This window comes from Chelonoidis abingdonii, chromosome 5, assembly GCF_003597395.2.
Source record: "Chelonoidis abingdonii isolate Lonesome George chromosome 5, CheloAbing_2.0, whole genome shotgun sequence".
NCBI lineage: Eukaryota > Metazoa > Chordata > Testudines > Testudinidae > Chelonoidis > Chelonoidis abingdonii.
In genome coordinates this window covers 56,894,017-56,916,142 of record NC_133773.1, presented here as the reverse complement: position 1 = coordinate 56,916,142, position 22,126 = coordinate 56,894,017, and the positions used below count along the sequence as shown (strand labels likewise).

The 22,126-nt window shown below is 38.6% G+C and overlaps 1 protein-coding gene across 4 annotated transcripts in view; it reads right to left on the bottom strand.

The window, feature by feature from the left end:
* Positions 1-22,126, bottom strand: part of ABCE1 (ATP binding cassette subfamily E member 1) — a 41,814-nt gene that overhangs the window by 12,517 nt on the left and 7,171 nt on the right. For 3 of the 4 annotated variants that reach the window (XM_032764912.2, XM_032764915.2, XM_032764913.2), the window contains 15 exons: positions 16,006-16,175; positions 15,544-15,629; positions 13,555-13,652; positions 11,352-11,469; positions 10,341-10,478; positions 10,098-10,167; positions 8,331-8,427; positions 6,770-6,859; positions 5,979-6,100; positions 3,279-3,500; positions 2,173-2,232; positions 2,029-2,087; positions 1,749-1,859; positions 1,517-1,659; positions 1,295-1,417 (listed from right to left, as the gene is read on the bottom strand). In XM_032764912.2, coding sequence (XP_032620803.1) covers positions 1,295-1,417; positions 1,517-1,659; positions 1,749-1,859; positions 2,029-2,087; positions 2,173-2,232; positions 3,279-3,500; positions 5,979-6,100; positions 6,770-6,859; positions 8,331-8,427; positions 10,098-10,167; positions 10,341-10,478; positions 11,352-11,469; positions 13,555-13,652; positions 15,544-15,629; positions 16,006-16,108 — 1,640 coding nt within the window. In that variant the 5' untranslated portion in view covers positions 16,109-16,175. Of the gene's footprint in view, positions 1-992; positions 1,031-1,294; positions 1,418-1,516; positions 1,660-1,748; positions 1,860-2,028; positions 2,088-2,172; positions 2,233-3,278; positions 3,501-5,978; positions 6,101-6,769; positions 6,860-8,330; positions 8,428-10,097; positions 10,168-10,340; positions 10,479-11,351; positions 11,470-13,554; positions 13,653-15,543; positions 15,630-16,005; positions 16,176-22,126 lie in introns of all 4 variants that reach the window. The other variant, XR_012655956.1, reaches the window with a different exon arrangement.

The window sequence follows — 22,126 nt, the reverse complement described above, 5'->3', positions numbered from 1 at the left end:
TTTTTTTTTTTTTTTTTTTTGTAAAAAACAAGTGTCATCAGCATGGAAGCATGTCCTCTGGAATGGTGGCCAAAGCATGAACGGGCATAGGAATGCTTAGCATATCTGGCTCGTAAATACCTTGCAGTGCTGGCTACAAAAGTGCCATGCGAACGCCTGTTCTCACTTTCAGGTAACATTGTAAATAAGAAGCAGTAAACATTATCTCCCGCAAAACGTAAGCAAACTTGTTTATTATAGTGATTGGCTGAACAAGAAGTAGGACTGAGTGGACTCATAGGCACTAATCATAGAATATCAGGTTTGGAAGGAACCTCAGGAGGTCATCTAGTCCAAAGCTCTGCTTAAAGAAGGACCAATTCCCAGACAGATTTTTGCTCCAGATCCCTAAATGGCCCCCTCAAGGACTGAACTCACAACCCTGGGTTTAGCAGACCAATGCTCAAACCACTGAGCTCTCTCTGCCCCCTAAAGTTATACATTGTTTTGTTTTTGAGGGCAGTTATGTCACAAAACAATCTATCTTTGTAAGTTACATTTTCATGATAAAGAGATTGCACTACAGTACTTGCATGAGGTGAATTGAAAAATACTATTTATCATTTTTACAGTACAAATATTTGTAATCACAAACAAAGTGAGTACAGCACACTTTCTATTGTATTGTAATTAAATAATATCTTTTAAAATTAGAAAAACATCCAAAATATTTAATAAACGTCAATTGGTATTCTATTGTTTAAGAGTGCTATTAAAAATGTGATTAATTTTTTTGAGTTAGAGTGAGTTAACTGTCATTAAAATCGACAGGCCTAATTCAAAGCATACTGTTGCTATCAAAATGCACCAGAAGTTATTTATAGGAACTAAGTAACAACTTTATCAGCGTGCCACATTTTAAGAGCTTTCCAATTACAGTGTTACACTTCAGAAGCTTGCCTAGGTATGCAGTATTTTCATTTGGCTTGTATTTCACACACCTTATTGCTCACCTGCCTAGAAAAAGATCCCTCAGCTCATTCCTTCCTACCTGTAAAAAAAAAATCTGAAAATAATTCTTCCAGAGGTTGTTAGCTTCTCTACAGTACTTTTTTTTTTTTTTTTTTTATTTACACTGATGCTATTTATGTGTTCAGATTTTTGTATATTGCTGTTTTCTAGATAGCAATCCATTTTGATTGCTGTGCAGTGAACCTAGTTGCTTGGGGAGTACTATACGAATTAATGGTAAAAATGTTGACAACATTGTCCTTGGTTATCTCAGAAAAGGTCGAAGTTAACATTAGCCTGTTACCTGTTTGCAAGTGTGTTCTTGGATGGAATACCATCGAAGACAATGACACGATCTGCTAGATAGGTCGCCATGATAAAGTCATGCTCTACCACAAAGGCTGTTTTTTTAGCATGGAGAATGAAACTGAAATAGAACAAAAATATTTGTGAGATATTTGGAAATAAACCTTTAACAACAAAAGTTAATGAAAGCTTTCCCTGTCCTTCTATGCGCACACATTACCGTTTGACGACTCTAGCAGCCATTAGACGCTGTTCAGAGTCCAAATACGCTGAAGGTTCATCTATTAGGTAGACATCAGCAGGCTTACCAAGACAGAGAGCTAGCGCAACACGCTGCAACTCACCACCAGACAATGTCTGCACCTGAGGAGTAATAACATTTAACAATATTTAATTGTGGGCATTAAAGAATCATAAAAAATAAGATGTTAAATGTCTCAGTGGGTTAATACCTCTTGATCAATGATGTTTTCTATCTGAAGAGGCTTCATTACATCAGTTACAAACTGTGGATGTGTATAGGCATCTCGGATCTTCTCATGGAGCAGCTGACGGACACTTCCCTATTCAAGACAAAGTGACTACTTAGTTTGCTTCACAGCACAATGGAAAGGTAAAAAGACCAAGATTAAAATATTTAAATATAGTGTTTTTTAAATTCAAAGCAGACAGGATTTATGTTGGAAATGTATATATACACAATATAAGCATAAGTGACACAAAGAACCTTACCGTGGACTTAGGACTGATTTTCTGTGGCTTGTAACTGACATTTAGAACTGGTACCTCACCTATAAATATAATTATGTAGTCAAAACAATGGCCACCAAAATAAAACTGTCAAAATATGCTTCAAATTGATACATTAAACAATACCTCCTTCATCAGGTGCAAGTCTTCCTGCGAGCATTCTGATAAATGTAGTTTTGCCAGTTCCTAACAAACAAAAGTTTCATGTTATACATAGGACGTTACTTTAGACTGTCATTGCAGCAGTCTATTAACTAATCTCTGGAGCTTTCATAATACCGTCAATAGCATCGTGTTCAAATAAGTGCAATTTTATATATACATACGTTTATAAAAATGGGAATTCTCAAAGCAGTCTGTACTCTGTTCAGTGAATACCTGCTGCAGATCTTAAAGAGCTGGTTAGATACATGATGCTGGGGCTCATTCTTATTTCCAGTTGTTAAACTGCATCACAAAAACTTCTTAAAAAAAAACTTTCCCATCCAAGTCACTGATGTAGTTCCTACACATGTAGGAACAGCACAGGATCATAAACAGGAGAATTGGTCCATAGGACAATCTCTGTATTACATATAGTACACCACATGGAAAGAACATTCTAGAAGGAACTTAGGGTGGTAACCCTTTGCCCAAAAACTGCTATTTTTCCTGTACACAGTTTTATGCAGTGGTAATAAAAGTTCAACTTTCCCTGTAGGAATGGCTAACAGGTCTGTATTAGAGACAGTGTATTAGGTTGTGCTGGAGTTGAGAAGCAGGGTGTACACTCACTGCCTCTAATGCAGGCAGTGACCTAGTGGATAGCACTGGACTGGGACTCGGGAGACCTCGGTTCTATTCCCTGCTGGGCTACTCAAGTTACTGCTTGGTGCCTCAGTTTCCTTATCTATAAAATGGGTATAACGAGCCTTATCTCTTTTGTAAAGCACTTTGTGATCTACTTATGAAAAGCGCTACATAAGAGTGCGGTACTATTACAGACTGACAGCAGTACTCCCATTAATGTGTTTAAATAGGGTACGTTTACAACTAGAAACATTAGATTTAGTAAGGAAGATCTGTTCTTAGATTGTGTGCACAATGTCAGAACTGTTCAAAGGCACTGTTTTTAATAAGATACTGTTCTTTTATTTTCCTGGATCCTGACCTCAATACCACACAGACTTATTTTTAATAGTGTTTAGCATACCACATTAGATTCACTAATTTCTACATAGGAGAATACTCACCATTTTCCCCTAGCATCACCATGATTTCAGAGTCAGTAAATTCTCCAGCTACTATTGCTAGTTCGAATTCTCCCATCTTTTTTTTCATTCCCGGATATTTATACATACACATCTTCTTAACTTCTTCTTCATTAGCTGTCTCAGCCACTTTAAAAACCAGAGATGCATCTCGAAATCTTAAATTTTCTGTTGGAACGTAACCATCCAAGAAAATGTTTATGCCTAAGAGAAAAAAAGTGAGCTACATTAGTAAAATCATGTGTAAAAAAACCCCTAAAACTCCATGGACATTTAGTCCTTGATTCTAAGTATCAGATGGACCAGGGATTGATAATGACTAAAATCCTGTGTCCTATGTGGCATGTTAGACTTAAAAGTCCTTGTTGAATAATTTATAAGCAAGACATTGGAAATTATGTAGCAAAGTTAAATGAAACTTCTTACAACCTCTATTAGAATAACTGTAAAATCTCAAATACATAAAACAATGCATTTTATTTACACTGCAGTAAGACTCAAGAGCTAGGGGGAAAAACAAAACAAAAACCAAAAACCACTCAGAAAACCCAGTTCGCAGGGAATTTCAACATTTCGGAAACTGTTTTTGTTCTGAGGCAGAACAAAACCAACTTTTTGTTTGACATTTCACATGAACCGGAAATTAAAAAATAAAAAAAAAATTGGCCTGGAAACTCCATTACATGGTGTTTCTAAAACAAAATAGGCTCTCCACAACCCCAGCAGCTGCTGACTGAAACTGACATAATTCTTGTAAGTTTCACTGCTCTCCACACCCCCAGAGTAGTAGTGAAATGACAAGAAAGGAGTTTGTGCCTTCCCTTATTGTAATATTCCTCCCAAGTACTGCAGGAATGATGCTATGCTCCTAAGCAAATTTGCTCCTTGCTCCCCCAGATGGCCCCTCTTCCCCTATTCTGAGTAACTATTCAGTGAAGTAGGTTACTTTCATCTTTGCTGCCCTGAATCTCTAAAGATCTTTAGTTGTTTCCAATTCTTTATTGCCTTGAATTCACCCAGGTCAACAGTGGCTAAGTCAGTATAGTCTGACAACTGTTCCACAGCTTTCTGATTGTAGTAGTCAATGGAGTTACATCTGTTTAGTCATAATATAGATCACTTTTCTTTGACTCTAGATGCAAGACTGAAAGTTTCCAGTGTATAGCTAGCCCAGCCAAACTCATATCTCAACCTGTGTCCTGTCTATTGTTTTTTGGAGGCAGGGAGGGTGTTGTGCTCCCGCCCACCTTGTTTAAATCTCTAGCTTACCAACAATCAATGGTATCAAACTCATTCTATGGAGAGAAAGCCAAAATGCATTTTTAATTATGGCTTGTGGGTTGTAGTACAAGTTTAGGGCTATATATATAGTATTGGTACATACTAGAACTCTCCAACTGATGTCAATGAAAGCTGTGCACAAAAAGCAATGTTAGAATATAACCTTTGTCCTAATTCAACTTTCAGTTAATAATTACCTTATTACGTTCAGCATACCTCAATAGGAAGATATGCTCACCTTAGGACCACTAGTATTTCCACTCCATGTTTCTCCCCTCACAGGGGCCTTTGAGGGTGTGTCTACACTGCAATAAAACATCTGTGGCTGGCCCACATCAGCTGATTCAGGCTCATGGACTGTAAAACTGTGGTGTCGATGCTTGGGCCTGACATCTACACTGCAATTTTAGAGCCCCATAGCTAGGGTCCTACCAAATTCACAGCCATGAAAAATGCATCATGGATGTGAACTCTGGTCTTGTGTGTGTTTTTACCTTATACCATACAGATTTCACGGGGGAGACCAGCGTTTATCAAATTGGGGGTCCTGACCCAAAAGGGAGTTGCAGGGGTGAGGTGTTACAAGGTTATTTTAGGGGTGGGGAAAGGTATCATGATATTGTGCTGACTTTGGAGAGCAGTGGCTGTTGTCTGGTCTCCCAGCTCTGAAGGCAGCGCCCCACCAGCAGCAGCACTGAAGTAAGGGTGGCAATACCATACCATGCCACTGTTACATCTGTGCTGCTGCTGGTGGTGGCGGCTATGCCTTCAGATCTGGGTTCCCGAGCAGCTGTAGCTCTCCAGCTGCCCAGCTCTGAAGGCAGTGCTGCCGCCAGCAGCAGCACTGCAAGCCCCCCCACAATAACCTTGTTGCCCCCCCCCCCCCAACTCCTTTTTGGGCCAGGGCCCCTACAATTACAACACACAGAAATTTCAGATGTAACTAGCTGAAATCATGAAATTTACAATTTTTAAAATCCTATGACTGTGAAATTGACCAAAATGAACCGTGAATTGGGTAGTGCCCGAAGCATAGCCCCAAACCCTGTGAGCCAAAGTCAACTGACGTGGGCCAGCCATGGGTGTATAACTGCAGTGTAAACATACCCCAAGTTTTCTTACCTGCCCTGCAGCAGCTCCTAGTTCCAACCTCTTCCCGCCCCATAGGCTTCACTCCCACCCCTTTATTTATTCCATCCATAGGAGTGATCAGCAATTAAATAGTTAATGTTGACATGCATAGCACATTTTATTTAGGAAAAAGAGGCTTTAAAATTCTGCATTTTAAAAGATATATTTGCTTAAAATGACAATGCCTATCACATTGTGTGTGCTTGCTCTTTGGTTTTTTGGGAGGGCAAGAGGAATGGGGGTTGGACAGACCCATGGGTCAGGAGTTACCTTCTCTTACACTGAAAGGCATAGTGACAACACCATAAGCACTTGGCACACCATACAGGCAGCAGATAAAGTCAGAGAGATAATCTAACACACTCAGATCATGCTCTACAACAATGATGTATCTGAAAAATAAAACCAAAATTATTTGTTAAAAATTCTACAAAAGAATGAGATTTGTGTATGTTTGTTTTTGTCTCTGTCAATGAAATAATAGTTTGATATAAAATGAAATAAGTACATTTGAGATTTTGCTACTAGTCTCACATACTAAGACATCATCAATATTTTGTTAAATTAACAATTACAATATAGATTCTTAGTTTTAAGCTAATATGGGTAAAATTCAAACTTCTCACAGTACAAATCTTTTGCTAAATGCTCAATAAATGGATAGTGGGAGCAACAACTCGAAGTTTACTCTCCATCTGAGCTGACAACTTCTTTACATAAAGTAGCTGAAAAGACAGTTTGGTCAGGGGGAAAATAAAACCACAAATATTTGAAGAATGTAAATCCCGGGGGGTGGGGAGGGGGGGAGGGAGAGAGACGTGTATTTATAAATAGTGTTGGGGGTGAAATTAAGACAAGGAAAATTTAGGATGATTAAGGAAAAAGTAATCCTGACAACACAATCTGTTGAATTGTCTTCAAAAGTAGACTAGACAAAACATATTAGAAAATATACAATAAGAAAATCTGCATTAGCAAGGAGATTGAAGAGTCATGCAGTCAGTCAATGAACTACAATCTAATGTCATTAAAATCTAAGAAAATGTTAAATTTATACTTACCTGTCTGGGTTTATTAAAGATCGAATCGTAATGGCAGCTTTCAGACGCTGCTTAACATCTAGGTAGCTAGAAGGTTCATCAAACATGAAGCTATCCCAAAGAGGGGGGAAAATAATCAATGAAGATATATTTTTAATCTTCCATTTCTATAACATCTTAAAATCTAACCTGTAAACCAGGGGTTTCAAAGTCCCAGCCCGCGGGCCATCTGCAGCCCGAGAACCTCCCCACTGCGGCCCGCGGACAAGTGAGGCATGCAGACATGCCGCTGGCAATGTCTGCTGCAGGCACCGCCCCCCCCCCCCCCCCGCATCTCCCATTGGCTGGGGGAGAGGGACAGAGATACCATCATTAGTCACCGGGCAGAGTCAGCCATAGAGGCAACATCACTTTTCCCCCCACAATGAATATAAACAAGTCAAAATACCGAACATAACTATCCGACACAAACCTTGCTACAATCCTGAAGGTTTCAACTGCTCAGTCACTGAGGCCAAACATCAAACAAACTGACAGAACTGAAGTGTTGCCAGGTGTCTGGCAAACACTAAAAACTCTCTGGCAGGTGAAGAATTGTATGAAGTTGTATGACAGTTTTATTATTTCTAAGGAATTCTAAATAAAAAATACAATATAAACACCATCTGAACACCATCTTCAGTGACATTATTGGCCTGCTGAGAGGAGCTGAGGACTGGCACTGGCCCTAAGGTAAACTGAGTTTTAGGCCCCTGCTGTAAACCATCTAAATTTACCCTCCAAGTTATATTTTAAAATGTCTATAGTAATAAAAAATCATTTTTCTAGTGTGCTTCAACACCGTCCCTGATTCTACTGCCAACTACCATGTAAGACTGTTAAACAGTCCAAATTAATTAGCTATTCCCTATGCCAAAAATTCTGACTAAACTATACAGTGTTAGATAGAAAGTCAACTATTTTTGCAATCCCATGACTTCTAATTCAGTTTAAATTTAAGCAGCCTTGGGACATGCACTGCAAAGTGCAAAAATACCAATTTTAAGAGAGTGGAGTAAGGACTTCTTCCAAATCAGAAAACCACCAATCTTCTGACCAGCTGGTCTTGAGAGCAGGAAAGCAAGGAGTCAGGAACCACTCGGAAGGGACTATGTGAAGGGAAGGGAATCTTAGTTGTGATAGATTAGCAGAGGCAGCAGTATGTTGTTTGGCTGCTATTGGACATAACAGTAATTTCCTGGTTGCAAGGAAGGAATATCATCAAGTAGCAATACTAAACCGTGGCCTGTATAGACCCTAAACCCCAGAGGTCTCTGCTACGTGTGAGTGGATGAAAGAGCAAAGAACGATGAGAATTCCTATAAAAGAATCCCAGACACCAGTTGTGGGGAACTGGTAAAATATATGGTTGTTAAATGCAGGAACTTTTCTCATTTCATCAAAAGAAGATCCCCTCTATGTGCTGCCATCCAGTCCCTACAAATAAAAATTACTGCACTCTAATATTAAGCACTAAATTTAAGAACAAATCCTGAAAGAGCTATTTGGGATTGAAGGTGCAATAGAAGTAAATGGAGCATACATATCGGCCCTCTGAATGCAAACGACAGCACAAGCAAATCTCTGAAGTTCTCCTCCTGAAAGGTCTTCAATGTTTCGTTCTTTCAGATGAGTTAAATCTGGTGACGAAGATTATTTGTTATGTCCAGCATATGTAAATTAAATAAAATGATAAATATCCTACTTTGAAACAAATTAGACAAAGTTTATGCTAGAGCAGGTATTGTAAAGCCTGCTCATAGATAATGTATTTAGTATACAGGGATCACAATAATGGTTGCAAAAGCCATAGCAAGACATAAAACTGTCAGCAACATTAAGTGGCAAATTTGTACTGCTGCTTTTGATCCCTATGCATGTAAAAATTTCCAGTTTTGGTTGCTGTTCTTGGACTTGTGCTTGAAGAACTTTATTGGCCCTAACAAAAAAAAATCAACCGTACTTGTTTTAAGAAGTTCCTAATGCAGGCAAATCCAAGACAGTAGATCTTAAAAATTGTATTATTTCAATTACCAACCAATATTTCAAAAACCGCTAGGACTATATAAAGCATTAAGTCTCATTTGAAAGCTGAAGGTTTATCTTTGGGATAGCATTTTCTAGCTTCAGTGGTTCTCAAGAGACAAGATGCTAAAATCTTGTCAGAATTGATTGGGCGACAGTAACATATGCAAGTTAAAATTAATTCAAAAATTTTCCAAACTTTAAAAATAAATGTTTTATACCAGGGAAAGATAAGAACCTCAGTTCCACAATGATGTGATTTATTAGTTTCTAATCCAGATTTGCAAGATACTAGACATCAAGAGTGTCATTAGCAGTTATTTTTAGCATTGGTCCAAAAATGAATATAATCGAGTCCTGGCCAAATTCAGACCAATGTAAATTTCAATCCTTGACCTAGACATAATTTAAAAGTTTTCCATTATGTTAGATAGTGATCATTTTAATTTTTAATGAATGTGAATTACTCAAAACTCTTTAAAGTGACTTTATGAACCATGGTCTTACCAATTTATTTATAGAACAAAACCACTTGCCACCAATGTTTCCTGTAAACTGTGTGGAAGTGCAGCAATCTTGTACGTACAGCATAGGTTAAAAACCATGCCTCTCATATCTCCCTCTGTGCAGTCCCAAGAGGGACATGGTGTGCCCCCGCCCCTCAAGGTATATATGATCTCACCTCCAACCTGCAGGGGAAGTGGAAGCATCTCACCATCTTAGGAACATGCTCAGGCCTGGTTGGCTGGGATACATCTTGCGCACGAGATCAGGTGAGGTGCCCAGCTGGGTTCAGGGGCACCAGCCTAGGTCAGCGGAGGCTCCAGAGCTTCAGCCTGATAGGGCCAAAGCACCCCTACCCCACAGGGGGTGGTTTCTATGGACAAGGTGGTTGCTGCTGCCAAGAGTGGCGGTGGAGGGAAGTATGGACCTAGGCCCCTTCCTGGGAACATCTGGCAGGATGGGGTCTTTAAACCCCCAGCCTGGGGGGTGTCACCCTGACTGGGCTCCTAAGGCTGCTACTGCAGCAGAGTTAATTGCTTCCCTTTGGGACCCCATGAATGGCAGGGAGGGGACTAATGTGTGATACTGGGCAGGAGCCACCCTAGGGCAGCCCTCATATGCACACACAACCCCTCCTGTAAACACTCCTCACTTAAACATGAAATCTTGCCCACATTTCCATGGTATAAAACAAGGACAAAAATGCTGCACTCAACGGAGTTTGTAGCCTGGTCGGTTAAAAAGATAAACAAATAAATAAATAGGAGGGAACATTGCTTACCAAGTTGCTTACATACAATAGTCTGTGTGTCAGTTTCATCCTTTCTGTCCAAAATAGACCCCACTGTCCCCTGCCATGATAAAAGTAAGAATCAAACCTTTTCTAATACTTAAGCATTCAGATATTGCAAATAACCCAATATGAGCCTTTGAAGACAAAAAACACTATGTAAAAATGTTATGCTTTTCATGTGTTAATGGAGATAAATTTCTCATGTTCTCTCTAACTGGTAAAATTTCTTACCTTTGCAGCTTTAGGGATCTGGTCCACATACTGTGGTTTGATGATAGCCTTGAGGTCATCTTCCAGGATCTTGGTGAAGTAGTTTTGCAGCTCAGATCCTCGAAAGTAAGTCAAGATTTCTTGCCAATCAGGTGGATCCTACAGAGAAATTAGGAATTAGGACTTTGAACATTTTAAATATGCAAATTCATTTAAGCTATTTGTAGATCCAAATATAAACTGAAATGTTTTAATTTTAAAAGATTCCAAAACACAATATGTGAGTAGACATCAAAGATACATGCAATAAAAACAGAACAGCCCCAAAAATGTCAGTCACTACTTCACTTACTTTCTATGCTTCCACTTAAATAGTTAATGACATGAAACACCTTAAGCTGTATAAGGAGTGCAGGTCCTTGTACTCTTTCAGGTGTGTGATGTCACTTACTCTTGCAAGAGAAAGCACCCTAAATAGGTCTTGGCAGCAGAAACATGCAGTATCTTCAAGAAACAAAAGTTAAAGGAGCGTAAGTAGTGTACTATGAATTTGTTTTAATAAGCCAGTGTCAGAAGTCAAACCACTTCATACAGAATGATGGATATGGGTCACTATTACTCAATTCTTTCACAAACTGAAATGTATACATTAGTCTTATGGTTGCCTGGGCTAAATGACAAAAGGTTAGCCTGATAAAGTTTCACTTTACAGAAAAAGATACATTTTTTTGAATCTCCTACTTCCCAGCAGACAAAAGTAAGAACATGAAACAGAGCAAAAATTAACGTGGGCAAAAAACTTGTTAAAAGGGAACAGCAACTCCTGGTTATCTTGGGAAGTCTGGGACTGGGCCCTCATGGTACACTGGAGTGGAGGTGGAGGTGTCTAGCTCAACAACACTTCCCCAAAGTTCGAGCCACGTGAAGCACTGATATCAATGTGACAGTTGCATGAAAAAGTTACAAGGACAGATTGAGCACATCATCATCAAACCATAATCATCTATTTCCCAAGCTCTATTTTATACATACATCATATTTTCCAAGGTTTGGTTTCTGCTTTCCGGCTAGAATTTTCAAGGCAGTTGATTTTCCAATACCGTTGGTACCAACCAATCCCAGTACTTCACCTGGACGAGGAATAGGCAACCTGTATATGAAGTCATATATTCAGTGTAATCCAAAATTCCCACCACAATTAAATGCAAAATACCAGGGCACTTATTTTTCTTTTTAAACTCGCTGAGTCATTCAACCCATTTCAGTGTCTCTACCTCAATATTGCTTGAAATTATATAACAAAAAAAATTCCCCTCTCACCCCTATGGGTGGTATGTGTCTTCCTCAACCTCGGGTCCTCTACCAGAGGCCTGGGAGTTTGAGGGTTCCGCGCAATATCTTAGCTGTTCCTAGCTGTTCCTAGCACTGTTGTTAGCTGTTCCTAGCACTGGACAGAGAGCTCTGATGTTGTTCCTGGGATCTGTTGGAGCCACTCACCCAGCTTAGGAGTTACAGCCCCGAGTGCTCCTAACCACCATGGGAGCATGGCCTTCACTTCCACATCCTCTCTAGTTCCTCTTTCAGGCCCTGGACTCTTCACGTCTCATTATCCTTCTTCCTGATGTTGCTGTCACTTGGCACTGCTAATCTCTCACCACCGCTGTCTTCTGGTACATACTGGTTGTCTTCTTGTCATGTGCCAAGCATCTCCAGGATAGAGAGGCCATAGCGAATACCATTCATTGGTTTGAGTTTAGGTGGTAGTAGGGATTCGAGGGCATATCGCATCTTCTAATAATACTATCTGATGTACTTCTCCACTGAGCCTTGCTCTAGAGGATGGACGTGTAGCTAGTTTCTCCATGATCATGCTCAATCAGCGCTGTCTCTACAAGGAGGGGGGCAGTGAAGTTTCAGCTTCAGGTGTGGGCGCCATACATCCACTTGTTGCTTGCAGGTCTCTGTGAGTCTGGGATGTAATGGGGTGAGTGTCATCTCAAGCTGTGAGAGCCAGCTTCCTCTTTAACTGTGTTGAAGCATGGGTAACTAGCTGTTCGCAGTAAGTGTGGATGTAGGTCTTTTGTCCATCCATAGTCCCCCTCATACGTTTTCATAGATCCCTCATTAGGTCACTGTGTGTAGATTCCATCAATTCCAGGTTCTCTTGTCTCGTCCATGAATGGTTTGTTCCAGTAGCCCACTTATCGTCAGATTGTCCTGGTTCCTCAACATCTGGCGCGGACCTTGTTAATCCGGGCGACGCCCGAGCCGGCATGACTTTCCTAGTTCGTGTCACTCTCATATTTGAGGTAGGCAGGTGAAGCGTTAGGGGATCTTTTGCCCAAGGACCCCTACTGGAAAGTTGAGTACCAACCGGGATTTGAACCCTGGTCTCTCGTATCAAAGGGCGGTCTCCCGTATCAAAGGGTGGCGCTCTTAACCACTATGCTATCCAGTCGTTCATTGTATATATAAAAAAGCAAAAATTAAGAGAAAAACATTTAAAACTATTGTTAGACCATAACCAGACACTACTAATTCCAAGTTTATCTATCTCCATTTTCTTTCAAAGAGAATCACTTTGAAGTGACACACTTGTACTCCAACTTCTTTATAATGCTTGTTAACAGAGAGAGTAAGAAAACATTTGGGGAGAGAAAGTTCTTGAGGTAAAGGCGCAAGACTTGGAACACGGATCTAGGATCTGCTACACATTTCCTGTGTGACTTGGAGCTAGTAACCCAACATTCTACCTATGTTTCACTATCTATAAAATTCAGGTGCTGTGAAGATCAATTAATTGATGTCTGCAAGAAGCTGACACACTAAAGTGAGGTATACCATAGACCTGCATAAACAAACAAAATGCTCCAATTCTAGAGACTGCTTTATGTGCGCTAGACCTGTTTTATTTGTTATGTTTTTGTGTCATTTGTCCTGCCCTTCGAGATGACAGATCAGTAGCCATTTGTCTCAAGAATTTTAAATTACAGGTTTTTGATTCAGTTTATAACAACAGAAGTTCAAGGAGATTGTTAAACTAAGCCAAAAAAGTTATCGGAGATGAGTATTTGACAACAAAAAGACTATGTATATAAAAACACCCAGATAGATTCATCCTGTCACATCTCCAATAACACTGGAAATTAGAAGTCCAGAATATTATATACATTTTACATTAATTTAAAATTGGATAGGATAAAATAAAGTTAGGCTGAGGAAAAATAAAAGATACCTGTGAAGTTTGAAGGCATTGGCACAATATCTGTGTGTTGTTTCTTTCTCCAGGTTGCTAGGTAAGTTAACAATTGACAAGGCTCCAAAAGGACATTTCTATAATTTAAACAAATTTACTACTTACTAATGTACGATGTAACAATTCAATGCAGAACAAGTTACTCTGTATGGAAATTCTTCTGTGTTTAGTACTTCACACCAAGCACGTCCTTTACAATTGTGAGTGCCACACTTCTTACCTTTACATAGGTCAGTACTAAATATTTACACATAAAGTAACTCCTCACTTAACATTGTAGTTATCTTCCTGAAAAATGTGACTAAGCAAAACCAAGTGTTAAGTGAATCCAATTTCCCCATAAGAATTAATGTAAATGAGGGGGTTAGGTTCCAGGGAATTTTTTTTTCCACTAGACAAAAAAGACATTTTATATTTATTTTACAGTTATATACACGCACACACAGTATAAGTTTTAAACAATTTAATACTAGTACACAGTGATGACTGTGAAGCTTGGTTGAGGTGGAAGAGTCAGAGAGTGGAATATTTCCCAGGGAATGCCTCACTGCTAAATGATGAACTAGCAATTGGCTGAGCTCATAGTCTACAAGGCAGCAGGAATGGAGAGAGCATCACAGAGACAGAGTGAGTGAGTGAGTGTGTGTGCACGCACTGCCTTGTTAATTAGCGAGCTCCCTCTGTCCTGGGCCCTGTTGTGTGTCCCCTCTGCTCTATGGAAGATGGGGTAAGCAGGGTGAAGGAGCAGGTGGGAGGGGGACATCCTGACATTAGCCCCCTCTTCCTCCCCTCCACCCCACACAGCAAGCAGGAGTCTTGGGGAGCAGCTCCAAGGCAGAGAGCAGGAGCAGCACATGGCAGTGAGGGGAGGGACAGATGCAATTGCTAGCCTGCTGGGCAGCTGCTGCACAGGGAACTTAGGGGAGTTGATAGCAGGGCTGCCGATCCACCCTGGTTCCAAGCCCCCACCAGCTAGCTGCAATGGTCTGCTCTTCCTGCAAGCAGTGGACAAAGCAGGCAGCTGCCAAATGACGTGAGAAGGGAGCACTGCACAACTTTAAATGAACATGTTCCCTAATTGATCAGCAACGTAACACCGAAACAATGTTAACCAGGACAACTTTAAGTGAGGAGTTATCGTTATTCTTAAATGTATTGATTTGCTAATATGTTTTAAAAAAAATCCCTCGAAATGCTAACAGATTTACTAAGATTTTTTAACCACAGAAACTACCGAGAGAAGCGATCAGTGTTCTGGTCATTGCTAAACTAAGCTCTCCTATAGATAACATTGATGGGGTCAAGTTACATCATTTTCTGCGCTTAACAGAGAAATAGACAACATTTTCAAGGTGACTCCTATGCTCACTTTTTCAAAGCTAAATATGGCAATTTAAATAGTGACTTTATAATATAAATAGAATTGGAAAGATTAGGCTATTACTGGTAAATGTCTAAACATCAATTTCACTGCACACATACAAGCCAGTGGAAAAATTTTTTCCTTGATAATAATCAAAATATACAACTAGACAAAGAAAAATGCTGCTTGAGAACTTAATTTGATATAAGATTACTAGGTACGTTCTGACATAGTGACAATTTCTGTTTTAAACGTTATAAAACAACTTTTTGAATCTCAAATATCTACTGTCATTAAATAATTGTCTGACCCCACTCCTTATTGTCTGACCCATAATTTTCCACAATTGTGAAAATTCAAATGAAAATACTTAAAAATAAATCAATAGCTGTCAAAACTAATAAAAAAATAAAATTCTGTCAAGCCTAAATATAAAAAGGTGCATAGGAGATAAACTATTTGAAGTTATTACATATTTTCTCTCCAATTCTGAAGATATATACTTCTCATAAGAAACAGTGTACTTTAAGAAATTGAAATTATTGTATTATAATATGTATAAAAATAATAAAAAACTTTATAATATATATAAAAATATCTTTTACCTTAATGCAAATACCACAACCAATACAGAGTGTTTCAGAAATCCATGCTATTTTGCTCTGTGGTGTGACTTCTATGCATAGTTTTCCTGGTGAAAGAATGCATGTTAACACAAGACACAATGCTGATGAATCAGGTTTGTTATCTGCATGATCAGTAAATGCCACACAGTTGCCTGTAGTTGCCTTAAATTTCTCCAGCAATAAAAGGATTCAAAAGAAACCCTAAAACTGAGTAGTTAATATTTCTTAGCATTATTGCTGTGCACAACTTGCAGACAGTTTTTAATCATATTTGACTTCAGCCAAGCTCCTTGTATATTACACAAATGTATTCATAGTATGATCCAGAAAGCTCTCACAGCGTTTCTACTAGTAAATTCTACTAAGGCAGACAGCAAACAAGTAGGCACATTATTTAATGTTTCTTGCTTTGTTTAAAATATGTTTCACTGCATTTCTTACCCATTCGAACCACCGGACAGCTCTTTTTGCACTCCTGACGGCATTTCTTTGGCTTACATTTGTCATGGTTGACAATAGCAATTCTTGTTAACTTGTCGGCCATATTGTGCAATTTAGGCTTATATATACACCAATTAGAGATTCCAAGATGGAAGTGAACACTTCAGGGTCTAAAAAAAAAAAAACAAACAAACAGAACTGGATCATAATCACCACCAAAAACGTGGCAAAGCTGTACCTAGTTGAAATTACTAACAGAAGTTCATGTACCCAAATAAAATGTGTATTGTTCTTACAGTCCATAGAACAAATTCAGAAAGACAATTAAATGTCGGCAGTTTTAATATGATAATAATTGCAAAATGACTTTAGCACAAATGTTCAATTACTATTTTCCAACTATAAAATGAAGCCAACATGAGAACTGCAAATCATAGAAGATTAGTGTTGGAAGAGACCTCAGGGAGTCATCTAGTCCAACCCACTGTTCAAAGCAGGACCAACCCCAACGAAATCATCTCAGCCAAAGCTTTGTCAAGCTGGGCCTTAAAAACCTCTTAAGAATGGAGATTCCACCACTTTCCTATGTAACTCATTCCAGTGCTTCTCCACCCTCCTAGTGAAATAGTGTTTCCTAATATCCAACCTAGACCTCACCCTCTGAAACTTTAGACCATTGCTTCTTGTTCTGTCATCTGCCACTGAGAACAGCCGAGCTACACCTCCTCTGAATCCACCTTCAGATAGCTGAAGTCTGCCTCACTCTTCCCTTCTGCCGACTAAATAGGCCCAGTTCCCCCAGCCTTTCCTCATAAGTCAATGCATACTCCTTTAATAATGCAACTCTAGTTACAAGAAAATTATGTCATATTATTACATCAGTATTAAGGCAGAAGGAAGGCATATTTATTGCTGACAGAGTAAATTTCAGTTCTATATGGTGATTCATTCTCAGATTTATGCCACCAGCTATGAGGTGTGTGTGTGGGTGTGTGTATTATAGACAGATACACACAGAGGCCAAACTGATTATTTGATTTTGAGAGTTTAAGTTCTATATGAGTTATAGCAACTACACTGACATATTGTATTCCCCAGGCAATTGGTGCCCCTATAAGGGCTTAAAGATTTCAAGAAACCAAATAAAGGAAAACAACTGGAAGTTAACTGAATAATTAAAAAAAAAAATTAAAAAATTTCTAAGATCTTGGATTAATGATTAAATATCCTTCAAGTTACAAATAAATGTATGTTAAGAGATGAAATAAAAAAAGACTGAAAGCCTAAGTGTAGAGTTCTTTTTTCCCCTACAGTAGTAGTTAGCCTCACAAATAGCTAAAGCAGGGCAAGAGGTGCAAACATATTGTATTAGGTGTTTACAAGGTCATCAACTATAGCAGAGGAAACAGAATGCTAAATTTAGGTCCTGACAGGTAATGGATTTTAAACATTTTATTTTAAAGAGTGTTTGTAATTTGTTGTCCAAATTATTCTGATAAGGTGATAATTAAAATAGCCATTGATCTTCTCTTTATAAAAAGCACTTTATTCCACCTTTACGGACCTCCTTTATTCACTTCAATCTAAAATAGAGTAAGGTTGGGTTATGAAGTCAGCAGCATTTCACAAGATGTTATGGTTTGGAGAGAGACTGAATAGTCTAATGACAAGGCTTAGGTATCCTTGCTGCTGTATACCACCTCTTGAAGCCTCTGGTCACGACTACTTGCTGGGGTTCAGTGGCATGAATACAACTGTTCCAAGTGGTGATCAGTGCTTGAGAAAGGGTTTAACCTTGGTTATTCATGAAAGATTCATCACCTTAAATGATTTAAGGGAAGTATAATATTGGGCCTACGTTGTGAGGTAGCCTCTCTTCTGGCAACTGAAGTACAAAGCATGTTCAGTTTCAGTTTAACATTGCTGCGTATTAAGGATTGGGCCCATGCAGAGAAGATACCAATTCAAAGCAAGTGTGGTGTAGTATCCAGCATGCAATATTTATATCCAAGATAAAACTCTGACATAAATTTGACTTTATGAACAGAGAAGTTGTAATGTACTAATATCAGGAGGTCTTGAAATACTCAAACTTCCAACAATCTAAACAGTTGCCTCACTGATGGAAGAATTCCACTAGTTCACATTTAAGAAATAAAGTCTTTCCTATTGTATATATGAAATTTTTTTTTGAAGATTTGCTACACTTTCTCATCTAACCTATGCTAAGTATAGGGAGTACTCAAACATCATCTTTCAGGAGTTTACAGATTGCTTACTGCCTATGACAACTATATGCAGAAGAGAAAAGGAAAAAAATCTCATCTACTGAAACATGGAAGAATAACTGGTGTGTGATGCATATCTAATTCATAAGCAAGCAGTGAAGGGACAGGGTCTTGTGTGAATCATACATGAAGAATATTATATGCAATATTTTAAGTTTGTGCCCCATACACTGAAGGTGGGGAAGGGACTAACCTTCAGCCTTTAACTGGTGGAAAAAGGGCAAAAATAAGCTTAGTGCTGGAAGCGTGAACTGAGTATTTCAGCCCCCAACTAAAGCCTCTCCAGCACATCAAAGATCTACAACCTATCCTGAAGGATGATCTCTCACTCACAGATCTTGGGAGACAGGCCAGTCCTCGCTTATAAACAGCCCCACAACCTGAAGCAAATATTCACCAGCAACCACATACCACACAACAAAAAACACAAACACAGGAACCTATCCTTGCAACAAAGCCCGTTGCCAACCCTGTCCACATATCTATTCAAGTGACACCATCATGGGACCTAATCACATCAGCCACACCATCAGGGGCTCATTCACCTCCACATCTACTAATGTGATATATGCCATCATGTGCCAGCAATGTCCCTCTACCATGCACATTGGCCAAACCGGACAGTCTCTATGCAAAAGACTAAATGGATACAAATCAGATGTCAAGAATAACACTAAAAAAAACACCAGTTGGAGAACACTTCAACCTCCCTGGTCACTCAATTACAGACCTAAAAGTCGCAATTCTCCAATGAAAAAAATTCAAAAACAGACCCCAACAAGAAACTGCAGAATTGGAATTAATTTGCAAACTGGACACCATTAAATTAGGCTTGAATAAAGACTGGGAGTGGATGGGTCATTACACAAACGAAAAACTATTTCCCCATGCTAATTTTTCCCCTACTGTTACTCACACCTTCTTGTCAACTGTTTGAAATGGACCAACCTGATTATCACATTTTTTTCCTCTTGCTGATAACAGCCCACCTTAATTGATTAGTCTTGTTAGAGTTGGTATGGCAACCCCCATTTTTTCATGTTCTCTGTGTGTGTGTATATCTATCTATCTATCTTCCATCTGTATTTTCCACTGCATGCATCTGATGAAGTGAGCTGTAGCTCACGAAAACTTATGCCTAAATAAATTTGTTAGTCTGTAAGGTGCCACAAGTACTCCTCGTTCTTTTTGCTGATACAGACTAACACAGCTACCACTCTGAAACCTGTGTATTTCTAGACTTCCTGATGTTTCTGTTTTTTTTTTTTAATAAAAACATACTATTTCTCAATTTCCAAATGTATTTAACCATAGCATTTTTTTTTTTTTTTTAAATCATGTTTAATAGGTATTTACAGCTGCTACCTATAAGGGAAGTCTGAGGGAATTTTCTACTTTTAAAAAAAACCCAGACAATTCTGAAGTTTTATTTCTCTCTTCCTAATATAATTTTAAAATAATTTTCTTGAATAAGCTGTTAGAAATTTTTGAAGGAAAATCTTGCATATTTACATATAATAGAGGTGTTAAAGTCATTTAAAAATAATCAGTGGATTTATAGATTAAGGCCCCAAGCTTGCAATTGGATCTATCCAGGCAACCCCCCTGTGTCAGCATGGAACCCACTCCCCATGAATCCAGTTACAGGACAAGGGTAGAAGGTGTCCAGCCTGGGGAGCCCAATACACAATAATGAATGCCTGGCCTAGAGAACATAAGAGAGACTCCTCAGAAGCTTAGTATCTGTGGCGCTTAAACACTCAGCTGTGTAGAAGCTCTCATTATCTCACACCTGTAGATTTGAAGTCTCAGTCAAGGACCCTCTGGCCTTTTTATAATGAAAAACTAAAAAAAATGAATCATTAAATCATCTAAAATATACTAAGGAGTATTAGTCCTCACTGGAGACAAAATTAATGTGTGTGGAGTTTCCAGACCTTGCCATTTTTTAAAATGAGTTTCCTTCTAAGACATGCAAAAAGATTTTTCTGAAAGTATGTGTGTTCTGGATCCATGAATATATCCTCAATATTACCTTTCTCCCAATAAAGCCCTTTGTAAATAGTGGGGTCAATGACTGCCATTTTTTTTTTTTTTTTTTTTTTTTTAAGCTTAGTAGCTAAAGGGCTTTTCCCACCAGATAAGTACACCTCTACCTTGATATAACGCTATCCTCAGGAGCCTTCCCCCAAAATCTTACCACTTTATAGGTGAAACCGTGTATATCAAACTTGATTTGATCCGCTGCAGCACGCATCTCCGCCCTCCTGGAGTGCTGCTTTACCGCATTATATCCGAATTTGTGTTATATGGGGGTAGAGGTGTAATAAAAAATTCACAAATCACTAGCTGGCATTTTTACTTATAGTGAAGACTATTCTGCAATGAGAACTGTGTTGCTGCAGGAGTCTGCTGATTTGGTTCTCATTGCAGGACCCGATTCAAAACCCATTGAAATAAGTAAGATACCTCTTGATGATGAGTTTTGATTTAGCCCCTTAGTGTTCCTAAAGTAGGCGCTACTTTATTGACAAGTCTGCGGCGTTCACTCGCATTACCCATGCCTTTGCATTGAATTGGTAAATAAGCTTTATAATGTTATGGAAAAAAATGTAAAGATTTGATTAACTTTATATTTTCTCCCTGTCGATTTTTCCCCCCAGTAAATGATTTTTGGGGGAAGGTTAAGTGTCAACATCAAATCTGATCTTTACTATAACACTACCAAACAAACTTATTTACCAATTCACATACTCTCTACAGGGACCTCAGAGAGAAAAGTGTTTCCACTGTGCATCACAATGGATATGCCAGTGTTTATTCAGGCCCCCTATAGACTTAAATCAATCCCAGGATAGAGAAAAAACAATGACATCGTGTGCTCCCTTTGTTGACTCACGGTAGCATTCCCCAGTCCTCCCAGCCATGAGGACATCAGCCATGAGGACTGAGCAGAGACACATTCAACTTTTACTTGTGATTCACAGCTCTGGGCATCCCAAGTAACATCTTCAGACAACAAACTGAGTCAAGATAATGTTTATATATAGTTACTAAATACACTTATTTTGGTTAGATTTAACAGGAAAGTCCTACACATCTTGAGAAAGGTCGTTTGGGCTCAAGGCTGAAATTTTGGAACTCAAGCCTACTCAACAGCATAATGTGTTACATGAAAATGTTGTTAAGTATAAAATAAATAAATACTGTGGAAACAACCAGCATTTAGAAGCATCTAATTTACAGTCAATATTGCTTCTTTCAATTTGTTTAGGTGGCTCAGAAAAGTACTCTACCAATTCAATTTTTACTAACCACAGAATAATTAAATTATTTTGATTAGTAAATTCCATTTGAAAGGCAACCTCAAGAATGTTTACCAGAAGATTACGATGATGAGAGGTGAATCAAACTAAACTGCTAAAGAGAAAATGACTATGGCTGACGAAGTATTTAAGATGTTGGCAAAGCATATTTATTTCAAGTCAAAATTGTCTAACATGATTTCTAAAGCGTGTGGCTAAAAAGTATAAAGCACACAAAATGCTAGCAGTAACAAAGTGCATATCTAGGCATATTTGAGCAACTCTCATAAGGCTCTTGATTCCAACTCCTTCTTGAATCTTTGACCAAACAAAAAATATTTTCTTTTCAAAATAAGCAAAACACTTTATCCTGCAAGAATTTATGGAAGAAAACAATAACTCCATCATTATACTGTAATACTTAAAAAGCAAAACCAACCTAATTTACTAGAATTTGGATCATGCATAATTTTTACATGTGCTGGATCTCTATACGAGCAAATTACCATGAAAGACTTAATATAATCA